Source organism: Martes martes, assembly GCF_963455335.1.
Source record: "Martes martes genome assembly, chromosome: 4".
Classification (NCBI taxonomy): Eukaryota; Metazoa; Chordata; class Mammalia; order Carnivora; family Mustelidae; genus Martes; species Martes martes.
In genome coordinates this window covers 188,438,529-188,454,398 of record NC_137891.1, presented here as the reverse complement: position 1 = coordinate 188,454,398, position 15,870 = coordinate 188,438,529, and the positions used below count along the sequence as shown (strand labels likewise).

At 57.3% G+C, this 15,870-nt stretch overlaps 1 protein-coding gene across 1 annotated transcript in view; it reads left to right on the top strand.

Annotated features, from left to right (window-relative positions):
- Positions 1-358: 358 nt before the first annotated feature.
- AJAP1 (adherens junctions associated protein 1) overlaps positions 359-15,870 on the top strand; it is a gene marked incomplete at both ends in the record, with an annotated part of 105,240 nt that continues 89,728 nt past the window's right edge. The window contains one exon of the mRNA XM_080800704.1: positions 359-387. Coding sequence (XP_080656830.1) covers positions 359-387 — 29 coding nt within the window. The remainder of the gene's footprint in view (positions 388-15,870) is intronic.

The following is a 15,870-nucleotide window of genomic DNA, read 5'->3' as shown; positions in this document are numbered from 1 at the left end:
CGGCCGCAGCGCCGGAGCGCGCCCCTCCCGGGCCGGCCGTGGGCGCCCCCGCCTCGCTGCCGCCTTCGCCCGCTCGCCCCCGGAGGGGCGGCGAGCCCCGCGCCCCGGCCGGAGGATGTGCGCCCCCGCGGGCCGCCCCGCCTGAGCCATGCGCCCCAACGGCGGCGGCGCGCCGGCCGGCATGGAGCCCCGCGCGGCCGTGCTCTGACTCGCTCTGCGCCCCGCGGCCGGCGGGCGGCGGGCGGCGGCGGACCGAGAGCCGGAGACCGGCGCCGCGGGACGGAAGCGAGCGGGCGCGGGCGCCGCGCAGATGGCCGGGGCGAGCAAGGTCTGAGGCTCCGCTCCCCGAAACGTGACCATGTGGATTCAACAGCTTTTAGGACTCAGGTGAGCGATCCGGCCAGCGCCGGGGTGCGTGTGGGTGCGTGGGTGCGTGGGTGCCGGGCTGGGCTGGAGCGGCGCTCTCCTCAACGTTGCAAATAAAGGGACCCCTCCCCGCTCCCCGCTAGCTGCCAGGAGGGGCCCCGGGAGCTCGGTCGGGGTGCCAGTCCGGAGCTCGGAGCTCCGCGGCTCCGCAGGGAGCGGCCGGCTCTCCCGGGCTGCGCGCATCTGGGTCCGGCCAGGGGCACCCGCCTCAGGTCCCCGTGCGGCGGGGCTGGCCCGGCGAGTCCGCGGCTCCCGGCGCCAGCAGCGCAGTGTCCTGGCCTGCCGCCCCGGCGCGCCTTCTCCCCGGGGCCCGGCGGGCCGTGGACCCAGGGCGGAGGCCGGGGCTGCCGGGGAAAGCTAGAGCTCCCCCGGCTCCCGGCTCCCGGCTCCCGGCGAGAGCTTGGAAGGCGGAGTTGGAGGGAACCAAAATCCAACAGCCACTCCGCCCTCCCTTCCCCTTCCTCGGGGCCCCAGGGCTGAGCAGGGGCCTCCCGGGCTCCCAGCTGCCCATCCAGCTGTTTGCCGGTGACCTCCGGGCCCGACCGGCGCGCACAGCTGGCGGGCAGCTGGGGCGGGAGACGCTGGGGCTCTGGGGGAGCTCGGGCGGGCACCCCCCACCCACCCACACACGCAGACACCCGCCGGAGCGCCCCGGGGCTTGTCTGAGTCCAGACTCCAGGGCCAGCTGGAACCAGGGGGTCGAGCCCGGAACTCGCGGCTGGGGACACAGCAAGACCCTTCCCGGCAAACTTTGCCCGCTTGCTGGGGAGCTCGGGCTTTCAATCCGTGCCAGGGGCGGCTTAAAGCCCAGCCGTGCATAGCTGTCCCCTCGGCGGGGCAGGCTGCCTGCAGACCGTCGCCGGCCTGCCGGGAGCGGGGGAGGGGGGGAAGTGGGGGGCTTCGCGGAGCTGGTGCGTTTTGGGGTCCCGGGTTGCAAGCGAAAGCAAGGAGGACATAGGCGGAGGCGGAGAAAGCGGTGCGGTTCTCAAGTTTGTCCACTGGGATGCACTGCGCTCCCGTGCTGGGGAGGAAAGGGCCGTGAGGTGCTGGAGCGGCTGCCTGCGCCGCCCCCACCGCCGCCCCATCGGAGCTGGGGGGAGTGAGCGGTGGAGACTCAAGTGCGCATCCTGATTTTGAGAAATCGGAAACGGACGGAGGCACCACGCGTTCTCTAGCAACCTTTGATTTATGAGACAGTCCCCCATCCCGGGGGGAAAGACTGTTTAAAACATCGTGTGAAAATTGTCAAATGTTATTATCAGCCTTTTTCTGGAAAGTGGCGTTCCTTCTCCTGGTGGCTGGATCTTGTTGGCCAGCGTGGGCTTTACAAGGTTAATGGTGGAGCGGATCTGTTGGGTATGGCCTGAATCGATACCGTGTGCTTGGACTAGATAAGGTTTAGGCTCCCGTTCTGGGACACAGACTAAATGGAACTAGGGCCGCCTCGCTGGGCGACCCCTCCCGGCGTCCTGCCATCTGCCTCTCATGGCTCGGCCAGCCCTAGAGGGCCTCGGGAAAGATCTGAGGGTCCCCGCCCTGGCTCTGGGTGCACCTTTGGCTCCCAGATGCTTCTTTCTGAGCTCCTTTCGGGCTGCCCGATTTCTGACTGACTGCTGGCAAGTTCTGTGGGTTTTTCTTTTGTTTTTATTACTAAGTTGCTAGATTGAAAGATTAGTACATTTTGATAAGGGGAAGAGAAGAGTAAATACCATGGAAGGAAACCTCTGTTCGTTCAGAATTCACGGGAACAGTTCTCTAAAGCATCCCCCAGTGAGAGCTCCTTGGGATTTTGCTGTAGGAAATAGTTCTGTTGGTGATTTTGAAGTTTGACCTTTAGTTTTTTTTTTTTTTTTTCTTTCTCTTCAGTGTTAGCACAAGAGATTTTCTGTAAGTGTGCCTCTAAGGACGAGCTGTCACCTGTCTAGGAGGCTGACAGGAGAGAGCTCTGTCATGTCTGTGAGGGCCATCCCCTGGCCAGCAGAGGTGTCTTGCCAGGAGGGTCTGTGCTGTTCCCCCTCACCCCAGCCAAGGGTAACGGTGACAGAGCCAGGACTGCTTGCCCAACCCTGGAAATGCACTTCTTCCTTGGAGAAAGCCCATCAGCTTTGCTTACAAGCCACTCTGTAGCTCTCAGGGTGAGCCCCGCACCTCCTGTTCCCCGGCTTCGAACCTGGTTTCTCAGGCAGATGCAGAACGCGGAGCCCAGGTCCGTGGAAGGCAGCTGGGAGCGTTGCCTGAGTGACAAGTCCTCTGCTCGGGCTCCCGAGACAAGGTCCGGGCTGGGTTTTTTCATGCTGCGTGTGACAGGAGCTGTGCATGGAGCCTTTTCTTCTCACGAGGCAGAAACAGATTTCCGTCTCACGGAGCTGTTTTCATGCCTTTTTGGTGGGAGTTGTATCAAAGCCCCAAGCATGGATAAAGGTATCTCTCGAAGGCAGCCCGGTCTCTGGACCAGCTGCTCTAGAGCTCAGACATGAACGAGCACCGGGCCCAGCTCGCAGGGGTGCTTACTCAGCACGCAGCTCAGTCTGGCTGCCTTGCGTTCAAGTGGCCTCGGAGCCTGCAGCCCACAGCACCGCAGCTCCGTCAGGGCTGGGAGCGTGCGAGGCGTTTGCTAGGAGTCCTCCGGCGTGCCACGGCCAGCCAGCGCCCCGGCTGCTTCCCAGCCCGGGCTCCTGAGGGCCGCTCTGCCTGTTCTCCCACCCACCGAGGCCCCGGGTGTGTGTGTGTCCGCTCGGGGGTGGGTGTGTAACAAAGTCATGTGACTCTCTTTCTCCACGGGGTGTTTCGCAGTCCCCCGAGCTCTGGCCAAGCACGCGGTATTGTGTTTGGGCCTCACCACCCAGACCCAGCGGGTGGGCTGCCACCATCCCCGCCTCTGAGGTCCAGCAGCTGGGGCCGTGTGGAGGCTTCAAGAGGACGGACGGAGTCAGACGCTCTGTCCACAGACATCGCCCTCCTGGTGAAACCTGGCTCGTGCCCATTTCCAGCTGCTGCTACCAAATTGATTGCAGCCGGAATCCATCGCGTGTCAGCGGCTGGGATGCTCATTGGGGACAGTGATGCTGGAACGAATGGCCATTCGGGGAGGCAGCTCAGATCTTCCCAGCACTGGGGCACGTCCCCCTCCCCTCCTGCCACGCCCACCCAGGGGAACCACAGTCCAAGTGGAGAAGGGGCTGGCGGGCTCCTCCTGGCCCGTCCCTTTTGTTGATTTATCGTCATCACCTGCTTGCTTTTCTTCTGTGCATCCAAGAGGGCGGTAAGTAGGGAGCAGGGCAAGCCAGCTCACAAGCGGAGACAGTTCCAGGCCTCCCCGAGGCATCTGGCTCCGGGCTTCCGGAAAGGGAAGAGCCGTGTCCCCACTGCGACCTGCGTCCTCTTCTCTGGGATCGTTCAGGTGTTCGTGGCAGTGGTGGTCGCCCAGCCTGGCCTCACTGACCCCCAGCCTACTGGCCTGGGTGCCAGCAAGATGTTCTGGCACAGGTGGGCTGGCCTGCGTCCTGACGCCTTCACTTCCCGGGGCTTCTTTCGAGCAAACTCCACTGCCTGGTCATGTGGATAGAAGCCGCTCCCCAGGCCACGGTGGTGTGGGTAAACAGCAGGCCCCACCCACCCAGGGCTGCCGCACCTTCCAGAGCCCAGGGGCTCCTGTCTGGGGTTACGTAAGAGTCATCGCCTTTCCATATGGGCGGTTGCCAAGTTTTCTTCAAAGGGCTACAAGTCAGTAGAGACCAAATTGATGTAAAGATTAGCTTGGAAAGCCAAATATATCCTTGATCTAGATTTCCATGTTTGAAGTCTGGCTCGAGAGGGTTTCTCCAGCCCGATGCCAGTCAGACACAAGGGGGAGGCAGGAGCCGGGGCTTGCTGGAGCTGGAGCCGACAAGCCTTGGGGCCCACTGACTCTCTAAGACCCCTTCCAGGAACTCAAAGGAGTCGATGAGTCATAAGGCCGCCGAGTGGGGAGTGGCAGTTACGTAACTCAGATTAACTCTCAGTTAATAGAAAGTCAGAGGCTGCGGCGTGCCCATATCAGGGGCCTTGGTGTGGGGGGCGCTCCCAGTTCCCTGAGTTCTCTGTCCATGTCAGGGCTGGAGCAGATCTGGCTGCCTGGGGAGGCCTGGCTGCTCCTGCCCCCTCCCTCCAGCAGTCAAGGAGAAACGGTGGGTTTCTTCTTCAATGCCAGGTCTCCAATGCCCCTTCTGGAAGAGGGTGCGGGCTTCAGGCCCCGCCGCTGCTGGGGTGGGGGGGCAGCTGCCTAACTACCCCCAGCAGCATCTGGGGAGGCTGAGTTAATAATTGGGACGCCTGGCAGGTGCAGAGAAGTGGCCGGCTGAGCTGTGCAAGGGCCCCGGGGACAGTGAGAAGCCAGAAACCCAACATTCCTGGGGGGTAGGGAGTCTTCATCATTATGAGGCTGTCCCACGGGGCTGAAAGAGAGCCCAGAGCAGGGGCAGCATGCTGGGGTCGCGTGTTGGCAGAGGCCAGGGTCTTGCTGCTGGACCAGGGGGACCTGGGGATGGCAGGGGAGGGGCTGGGGCTCATGTTTGCGTTTCCAGCTCCTGCCAGCACTCTGCAGAAGGGTGGTCACTTTATTTCTTCATTTGCTTCCCTCTCCCCGAGAGCAGATTGGTGGCAGCCGTGCTGGGCCCATCTGTGCGTCCGCCTTCCCAGCCTGCCCTTCCCTGTGCTCGTTCTGTCCACTCACTGGGACGCCTGCCACTTGTCGCACTCTCCCTTGGGTGGCCAGCCAAGGAGGGCTGGCATGGCAGGGCCTCCTGCCGTTCTGCCCTCTCCCACCGTTTCCAGCCCGTGTGGGTGGTTGCCTGGGCCGTGTGGCTGCTGCCGGCCCTCCCCGTGCATGACCGCAGGGCCTTCTGGAGCGGGTGACCTCAGGACCTGGTAGCTGGCGGTGGAGACCCGGGGGGTGTGTCCACTGGAAACCTGTGTTCAGGCTTCCTGTCCGACGCTGAGCAGGAACACTGGTCTCTGGACTGTGGGCCCGAGAGGGCAGGGACGGAGTCTGATTCTTCCTTAGCCCTTGAGAAGAGAGTGTGGTACCGTCCCTGCTCGGGAGAGGTGTGTGCAGGAGCAGATGTGCTTTCTGCCTGGCACACTGCCCTGGCTCCATCAGTCTTGCCCTGTGGTCACTCGTCCTTAACTCCACACCGAGGCTTGGGCAAGGAACTCCCTGCCGGGGCCCACCTCGTGTTCAGGCCCTCTCCTGGCCCAGATGGACAGAACGCTTCTTCCACCTCCCTTAATGGTGTTCACGTTTTCACCATTAGAGAGTCTTTCCTTTGCTGTGAGATTTAGTCCTGACTGGAATGCAGATGTGTTCAGGAAAAAGAATCAGTTCAGCAGGAGGGAAAGCACCTGAATTTTAAGTGCTTGGGAGGAAGAATGGGTCTCAAAGGGAAGAGAATGTGAAGGCAGGTGGCACAGGTGTGGGATTGAGGGAAGGTACCAGGAAGGGAGGACGAGGAGAAGTGGGGTGAGGGCGGCTTGAAGCCAAATGCCAACCATTGGACTGAGTTCCCCCTTCCCTTTGGCTTTCTTGGGGACTGGGACAGTTCCTACACCTACCCGGGACCAGGAAGAGGTTAGCTCGAGACAGAGACAGTTCATTTGCAAGAGAAGGTTCTGGTCAGTCCGGGAGTGCACGGGGGGGGGGGGGGCAGGCGGGTAGATGTCGAGGACAGGACAGGCAGCAACACGTCCACACCTCTGCCACCTTCGCTCCTGCCCCAAATGGGAGCTCAGAATTTGCATGGTACTCAGAGGGAACACGTTTGCTTTTCCTACACGTGGGGCTGTAGTGGACACACAGCGTTACATCAGTTTCCGGCGTGCAACGTAACAGTCGGCGAGATGGTCGCCACGGTAATGCCTAGCTCGCGTCTACCCCTTCACACAGTTACAGGATTTTTTTTTTCTTGTGATAAAAACTTTTAAGATCTGCTCTCCCATCGACTTCCAAGTATGCAGAACAGGCAGCAGGCTGGTGGTTGCTGCGATGGGGGGTGGGGTGGGCAAAAGGGGTGAACGGGGTCAAAAGACGCAGGCCTGCAGTTATGAAGGAAGAAAGTCACGGGGTGTCGGGTACAGGTTGGGGCCTCTGGTTAACCGCACGTGTCCACTTCAAACGTCTGTTACGTGGAGAGGACGCTCTGACCTCTAAGTTTACTCATTTGATCTTTTATCCACACGGTGGACTCCCTGCTCAGTTCTTGCATGCCTGGGGGTGGGTGACTGTGAGCGGATGTTGTTCAGAAACCCAGAAATGAGTGGGTTTCTGCCCTGGGAGACCCCGCCGTGCAGTAGTGGAGGGGGAATATGTGCGGGGATAAAAATGCTGTTATCGGGGAGGAGACCAGCAGTGGCCAATAGAAATATTATATGGGCCACATTTGGGGTGCTCAGAAGCCTCATGGGGCTGCTGGTTGTCATATTGGACACTTTCCTGAGGAAACACAGAAGTGAGAAAAGTAAGCGTTTTCAAGCCTGCCGCCCCTCTTCCCAGCCGATGTCAGGCTTGGCACCGTTCTGGTTACTGTGAGCTCCCAGAAGGGCCAGGCAGTCCAGCGCTCCTCCTCATTCAACAGTGGACATTTGACATTTGCTGGGTGCCAGATCTGTGCCTGGTCATGCCAGTGCCAGAGACAGAACATTGAGCCAGGGCCGCGGCCGCCTCCTTCAGGCCAACAGTCTCACGCCATTGGTTCAGGCCAAGGCCAAGTTTCTTCACACCTGCTGGAGTAGTTCCCAGACTGGGCTGTCATGAAGCACTTTGGGGGACTTGAGGAGGGAGTGACAGAGCCTGCTCACTTACAGCACAGGTGTCAGAGGTCAGGGGGACATTCAGTGGAAGGGTAAGACCAGCACATGGAAGAACAAGAAGCCAGGTCACCTTCCAGAAGGGAGAGCTGACCTCCTAGAGGGACGGTTTTAGGGTTCTGCCTCAGGGTGTCCCAGAGCCAGCATACATGCACCAGACCTGACCTGAATGTGGGGTCTCTGTCCTCTTCCTTGCACTCAGCAGTTACCACCAACGTGATGCCAAGGGTCTGTGCCACCCTGGGCCTCATGGGAGTAGGAGAGATGTGAATTGCCAAGATCTAATTCCTAGGGAGACATTTAGGAACGTTGTTCCAGGCATAAGTGTGTGGGCACGTGACTGTGAGTGTGTACCCATGTGTGCTGGGCACTTTGGGGACCTGTGGACATCAAAGCACCTATATTAGGAGCTCCAAGTCTAGGTAAGGAGAACAGTCTTTAAAACAAAACTCCTCTGCAGAAGGAAACTTGCTGTGTTCATTGGAGTGAGAGTCTGAGTGAGAAAGGATGGAGAGCGCCGCATCCGAGCTTGGCTGCCGACCAACAGAAAATGAGAACTTAACAAAATATTAGCACACAAAATTCAGCAATATATAAAAAGAAGCATATACCATGGCCGAGTGGGGTTTACGCCATGGATGCAGGGATGGTTCAATATTTGAGAATCAATCACAGCAATCTATCAGATGAAAGGCTAAAGAAGAGATATCGTAGAATCCTCTGTATTTGATAAGATCAGCACCTGTCCACGAGAAGGACCACCAGGAAAACTGGAACAGAGGAGTACTTCTTCAGCTCGATAAAGGACAGGTCCAAAAACCTACAACTATGTTCACGCTTAATGCTGAGAACTGGAAGCAGTTCCCGCTGAGATCAGGAACAAACCAGGGATGTCTGCTCTGACTACTCTTACTCAGTGTGTGCTGGAGGTCCTAGCTGGGGTGACAAATGCAATAAAAGACATCCAGAAAGGAAGAAATAGAACTGTCCCTGTTTGCAGATGATGTGATGGCCTACATAGAAAATCTCATGTAATCTGTTAAAAAAAAAAAAAAAACAACCAAACTTCTAGAACTAATGAATGAGCTCAGGGAGGTTGGAGGAGACAAGATAAATGTGTAAAAACGAATTCTGTCTCCATCTGTTAGTAATGAACACATAGACACTGAAATAAAAAGTGCAGTGCCTTTTACAATCACCCCCAAAATGAAATATTTCAGTGTAAACCTAACAAATCATGTTATGCTGCTGACTTGCGTGCTTGGAGGTACGTGGTACTGGTGGAGGAGACGAAAGAAGGTCTGTGTGATGGAAAGTCATACCATGTTCATGGACGGGAGACCCAAGGGAGGAGTCGCTTCTCAAAGTGATGTGGACGTTTAACACAATTCTTATCAACATCCCAGTAAAATATTTGCTTGCATAGGTAAGGTTATTCTAAAATGCATATAGGCAAGCAAAGGGACTAGAAATACAAAAACAGTCTTGGTAAAATTATAAAATGATAATAAAACGAGAGGAGTCAGTCCGATGATCAAACGTATTATGTAGCTGTCCTATTGAGACGGTGTCACGTTGATGGAGGGATAGATAGATTAATGAAACAGAGCCGAGAATCCACAGATTTCTACAAATATGCCCAGCTCATTTTGGATAAAGGTGCTAATCCAGTGGAGGGAAGATAGCATTTTCAACAAATTGTGCTGGAACAATGGGACATTCTCAGCCAACAGCAAACAAACAAGAACCTCAATGTTAAGTCTCATACCTAATACCAAATACCAAATTAGTTCAAAATTGGTCCCATGATTAAATGTAAAATGTAAAACTAGAAAGCTCTCAGGAAAGAGAGAGAGAGAGAAAAAAAAAACTAAGTAGAAGGTATTCAAGTTGTGCGACTAGGCAGAGCGCTCTTTGACTTGCCACCAAATCATGATCCATAAAAGGAAGAAATCTGATAGATTGGACGTCATCAAGAATTTATAATTTTCTCTGTGAAAGACTCATCCAAGAGGGTAAAAAAACACTAAAGACTAGGAAAGAATATTTGCAAACTGCATAGTGACAGAGGGCCGGCATCCAAAAAACCAACACCTCTCAAAACGTAACCCAATTAGAAATAGGTGAAAGCCATGAAGGGACGTTTCCCCAGAGAGGGCGGTCAGGTAGTCAGAAAGCACATGGAAGGATGTTCAGCATCGTTACTCGTTTGAGAAATGCAGGTTAAACCCACAAATAGCACCACTCGTCTACGACAGTAAGCGGCTAAAATAAACAAAACTGACAGCGCCAAGTGCTGGCAAGGATGTGGAGAACCTGGTCCCTCCTATGCTGCCGGTCACGTGGGAAGTGGGACCATGTAGGGGAGCTTCTCACTCCTGGGCATTGAGGCTAGAGCCATGCAGACATGTTCACCCAACATCTGCACACACCCGTGTTGTAGCAGCTTTATGTGTCCTCGTCTCAAGTTGAAAAGAACCCAGATGCCCTACAGTGGGTGAGTGCTTCCTTCACACTGTGGAGTGGTGCTCAGCGGTAGCAGTGAGAGGACCGTTGGGACACCCAGAAACCTGGATGAGTACCCGGAGAACGACGCTAAGTAGAAAAGACGGTCTAGAAGTTTGTGCGGTATAGGACGGCTCCCTGATGTGCCTCAGGGTAAAACAAGAGAAACGAACAGGGTGGTCGTTGTCAGGGGAGACAGTGTGGGTGCATCAGGGCTGCACAGGGGATCTTCACGGTGAAGGGATTGGTGCCGATGTCCCGCTATATCTTCGTACCCCAGTTTCCTAAGATGTTACTGCTGAGGGGTCCAGGTTAGTGGTGCAGGATCGCTCTGTGTTACCCATTACGGGGCTTGCGAATCTACAATTAACTTAAAATAAAAATTTAATTAAAAAATGAGTATTCTCTACGTATCTGCCAAAGGTTAGCGTCTGATTGTTTGGGGGTGTGTGTGTGTAACTTGAAGGCACTGTGTACTGGGATTTAATGACAGTCAGGCACTGTGGGAGGGGGTAGGGGGTAAAAATGTGGCTTTACAGAATTTGCTCTGTTGTGGTTCTGCCACTTTTTTTTCGAATGCGAGATACAGCAGCCTGTGAGCGTTTGGTGTTGCTAATGTTGCCAGACCCACCACCAGTGACAGTAATGAATGACCTGGCGCCTAATTATTGGATAAGAAGAGCTGTCCAGATCCTTCTATAAATCAGGTCAGCTCTGAAAATAGAGCAGCCTTTTTGGGGACAGTCCCACTTTCCTCCCCCGGCACATAGGGTAGCTTCAAGACCGTGCTCTGAGGATTTTAAGTCAGATGCAGGAACAGTTGGCTTCTCGTTTCTAGATCAGGAAGACACGAGCCTCGAGTTCGTGAAGGTCTAGAGCGTTGGTTTGTGGCTCTCCTGCCTTCACTTCCTTTTGGTCCTTACGACAGAAGAACTGCAGGGTGCTGTGTCTGCACACGTGTGTGCGTGGACGTGTGTGTGCACACGCGTGTGTATGTGCGCGTGTGCGCCCTCTGTAGATGCTTGTTGGACGGAGCTGGTTACTGCAGTGGGAAGCTCTGCCTTGCAGTCGGCTGTGAGCTCCTGAGACCCCATGGACTAGACCTGCTGATTCTGTCTTTCCGTCCCTGCAGGTCCGGCTGGGAGGTGCCGGGCCACAGTAGTTCCCGACCCTGTCGAAGCTCTCGTACCCCAGAACTTTGTGCTAGGTGACCCAGCCACTGTGCCTCCTCCCAGTCCGGCCTCAGGACCCTCATGATGAGCCCGTGGAGCGGCTGTTGTAGCTCTGATTTTACGAAGGAGGAAACTGAAGCTCAGAGAGGCTAAGTGATTTTCCCAAGGTCACATAGGCGGTAGTGGACAGCTGAGATGTGGACCCAGGGTTCGTGGACTCCCAGGCCCATTCGTGCTCTTCCCACTGCCCTTGTGGCTCCTGTGTTTTATATGAAATCTCCTCCTCACTCCTGTGGTTAAGCTACACGCTGCCCTTTTGGGAAAAACAAACAAACAAACAAACAAGGAAAAGGCACAAAACTAGGAGGACCCACCAGCTGTGACATTAGGAGGACCATCGGCTGTGACATCAGGCCGGCACTTTGAGGACCCATCGGCTGTGACGTCAGGCCAGCACTTTGAGGACCCATCGGCTGTGACGTCAGGCCAGCACTTTGAGGGTCTAGTCCTTGTGTCCACCTCGTGCTGGAGTCGCAGGTCCTTCTGGCAACCAGAGTTTTCGGTGGACGTTTCCTGGTCTCAAGCAGAGATTACTTTGTAGCAAAGAATTGATGAAATGTCACGAAGGGATAAAACATGTCTGTGACACAGATACTGTTACTCAGGCTACTTAATAATCAAAAATAAGTGTGTCACCAAATCCACAGGGCCCCTCTTGAGAACACTTGTGAGATGACGCCGCCAAAGTTAATGAATGAGCACGGCGACGCGGCGGGTTCGCGCGTCCGACGTCGGGGCTGAAGGGTCGGTGGCAGCGGGCACACGCGTGTGTGTGCACACGTGTGCGTGCGTGCTTACTTACTGGAGGATGATTTATGTTCCCTGACATTCACCCATTTAAAGTGTAAGATCTAGTGATTTTCAGCAAAAGTGGCATGTGTACGAATGCTTTTGTCGCGCCTGCGAGGATCCCCAGTGGCGTGTACAGTTAAGCCCATTTCCGCCCCAAGACTCACGCAGCCGCCGATGGGACTCTTGTCTCCGTAGATCTGCTGGTTCCAGGCCCTCCCTGAAGCCAGGACCACACCACGTGCCGGCGGTCTGGGTGGCTTTCTTCAGGTGGCCTCACATCCTTGAGGTCTGTCTCACTTTCCGCATTGTTTCTGAGGGGCCCTGCGCTGGTGGACGGACAGGCGGTTGGGCCCCTCGCTGGCCAGAGGGCGCTTGGCTCCTTTCGACGTCGCTGTTTGTGCATGCAGTGCACCTGCCGCCCGGTGTCCTTGGTCGCCGCAGACGGAAAGACTCTGAGGGGCTCGGAGAAGCCCTTCTTGTGACGAGGTCGGCGGGGGTGCTCGGGGCAGGGCCCAGGACTCCGCCTCTGGTTTGGGATTTGCCCCTTCTCTTCACTCTCAAGGAAGAGCTGGCGACACACGGGCTGTGGTCTGTTTGTTCATTTTTCATTTGATAAACGTTTACTGAGTGCCAGTGGCGTCTCGCCGTGGCGCTGCGTCATGGTGAGATGAGGAGGAGTGTGAAGCTTTCTGTTCTGTCTCGGTGTAGAGGTGCTGTGAGCAGGGGGGACGTTGGACCCGTTAGAGGGGCTCTGGGCAGCCCTGGGCGCAGTCCCCGGACAGGAGGAGGGCCGTGCAGGGCCGGGGACCCTAGCGGAGGGGCCTGGCAGGTGGTCCTGCAGACCCTCCCCCGGCCCCTGAGCCTCTCCCAACTGCTCGAGGGCGGCGTGGCCCACGGAGCTAGAGGGAGGCCACTGTGCGTATCTCCGACCGTGGGCTTCCTTCCAGTGGCCAGTGGTGCCGGGAAACCCACCCTCACGGGGTGCCTTGTAGCCGAGGTCTTTAGGGTGTCTTTTTAGATGAGAGAGTCCGTGCCAAGTCCATGAGCATAGGACGTGCTCACAGGAAGCGTCCCTGGGGGGAGCGGGTAACCGGACGGAGGATGCCCCACGCAGGTGCTGGGGTGGGGCTAGTTCCAGGGGAGCCGGGAGTTTTGAAGAACCTGATTTGCTAAAAGGAAAAAAAAGTGGAGCGAGTATTTACCACTATGGGGGAGACAGCACACTTGCTGGTTATCCCCGAGCCTGCGTTTCAGGCTGGGGCAGGAGGAGGGTGGGCTCCTGGCAGCCCTCCCGGGCGGGTCCCCAGCGCAGGGACAGGAATCGTGGCCGGGCCGGCCCTGGAGGGTCTTGGCTCCCAGGTGCCAACTTAACAGCTGGTGTCGAGAGCAGGGGCTTCCAGACCTGAGGCTGGTGAGCGGATGGGTGGTTCCTTCCCAAGCCCCGTGTTGAGGAGGGTTCTGAGCTCTCCTGAGGCTTAGAGAGAAGAAGCGGCCTCGACCGTTTGTCTTGTCTGTGCTGGGATCGGGGTGTCCGCAAGCTGCCCCCCGCCTGGGAGGACGGAGGACGGGGCTGGGGAGTGGCCATGGGCGGAAGAGCTTCACGGAGGCGCCTGTGATCACAGCGTGCCAGCACGCTCCAGCGCTTGACGCACCGTGCTTATCCCTGTGACACTGCCCCGACGGCGGCGTTGAATGGTATCCTGCACCCTGAGGAGGCTCAGAGAGGTTGAGTGATTTGTCCGAGTCACACAGCAAGGGAACGGCAGAGCTGGGACTCCCACCCAGGCCGAGGGGCTCTGGCATCTCGGCGTTACACCCAACACCCCTGCTCTAGAAGACAATGCAGGGGTGTTGGGTGTATTTAAGGAGGGTGACGTCCACCAGGCCCCGACAGGCGTCAGGGCGGGGGACTGGAGCCCAGTATGGAGGGCCAGCATCCTTTCTGCCTGGCTCAGTGTGGGGTCAGGATACAGAGCTGGAAATGGCACGTCCTGACCTTCACGTGCCCTGAGTCTAGTAGGAAAGGTGATGCTTGTGGAGGGCCCAGCCGGCCACAGAGGTCTGCCCAAGTGCTTGGGGGGCCAGGGCCCCCGCGGCCAGGCCTGCCTGGGGACCAGCTGGGTAGCCACGGAGGAAGGAGTGCAGCCCATCGGCTCTGCCCCACGGTTGGGCGCGGGACCTCCAGACTGTCCTCTCCTGCTGGGGTGGGCTGGGAACACTGTCCTCATACAGGTCAAGGAAGGCCCAGGGACGTAAGGGCGATTTGGGTGGGGGGAGCAGCTCAGGTCCACACCCACTTCTTTATTCCTAGAAAGCCTCTGGTGACACCCCACTTGGCTCACTGTGCTTCCGTCAGGGCGTCTAAATCATGTAGCTCACCTTTCGCGAGAGTCCTGTCCCTGCCCTCCTAGACCTGTGACCAGAAATAAACCTCCCGCTCTGGATTCCATCTCCCAAATTGTTGCAAAAAGCCGTATTAGGCAAAGGTGAAGAAATTGCCCAGGGACGCCTGAAAGGTTCATTGACCTGTAACTACTATTTTTTAAAACAGCCTTTTCCTAAAACGGGTTACCAGGCAGGGATCGTTCTCTCTCCCATATTGCCACGAACCTCCCAAAACCCCAAGGCCAACCCTGTGACAAAGGCCTCAGCCTCCAGACCCGCCGAGAACCCTGTTCCGATACCTGCCGAGGACTGCGTACTAATAAGGAGGGAAAGAGCCCACCCAGGAGTCCGCTTTCTCTCACTCCCCTCATCCCCTGTTCCGCACGGAAAAATGCAGGACTGAGCCCAGATGCTGAAAAAAGCTGCACTTCCTGCCGAGGGACACGGTGGCTTTCAGAATGCAAGGATTCTTTAGGGAGCCAATTATGCAAGACAAGAGTAAGCATGTTTATTTTTATGACACCGCATTTCAAAATCGCAGAAAATGTTGATGGAGTGGCCCCATTAGGCGCCTGGGTCCCCCCCTCCCCGTGCTGTGGTTTTACACCCCACAGGTTGGCGGGGGGCCTTTGCGGGCTCGAGGTTAAAGCTCCGCACTGGGCCAATTTACTGCCCGTTACTACCCCAGAGGTCTCTCAGCTCCCACACATCCAGGTTCCTTCTTCCCTCAGCATTTTCCAGGCGAATCTGATTCACTTGACAGAAGCCTGATGCTCGGAAACCTGGAACCCCAAGGTTGCTCCGATGGCATCTGTCCCTCAGGTTCTCCTGTCTAGGGCGATGAGGGGGGGGGGGGTCAGGGCTGTGGTTTCCCAGCGCCAGCCCCCCAGGGGCTGCCCAGGATTGCAGTCGAGGCTGGCTCTGCACCTGGTGGGGCTGATGAAGGGTCGTTTCTGATGCCTCCATCGAGCAGACAAAGATGGCACGTTCCTGCGCGCAGCGGCTGTGCGGGGCGTGAAGATGGGAGGGCCCCCCCCTGGCCCTGCAGGATCTTTTAAGGGGCGTGGGGGCAGAGGTGCAAATGAGATTTCAGGAGCCGAGGGGAAGAAGCATGCAGCAAGTGTGCTGGAGTAAGCAGGAAGTCTTCCTGGAGGAAGTGACACTCGACCCCATCAGGAAGGCCGAGTGGAGGGAAGCTAGGTGTGCCCAAGAAGGAGGGTGCATCCAGGCAGAGGCAGCAGGGTGGCTGCTGTTTAGTGAGTGCCTTTGGTTCGTGTGCATCCCAGGGATGCGGAGGCCCCAAGCAGCTATGTGACCTGCTGAAGGCTTCCCGCCTCCTGGCTCCGCAGGGAAGCCAGGTGTGAGGTGTGGGCGGAGCAGGTGCGTTTGGGTGGGTCTGCAGGTGTTACAGAGCTGAGGAGGGTGGTGCATGTGGAGCACCAGAGGGAGGAGCCTGGACAGGCCGGCCGGCTAGAGTGTGGGGACCTTAAATGCTAAGCCCGGGCCTCGGGCTCCGGTCCACAGGCTGGGAGCCTGAGGAGGCCCGGGGGAGCGCTGCTCCAGTACCCTGCTATGTTCGGGTGGAAAGGAGGGAGACCCTGGGGAGTGAGGTGGGGAGGAGAGTGACCAGTGAGAGGCGGGGGTGCCGGCCGACTGGCAGGAGCCCCTCCCGCCCCGGCAGAGCCTGCTG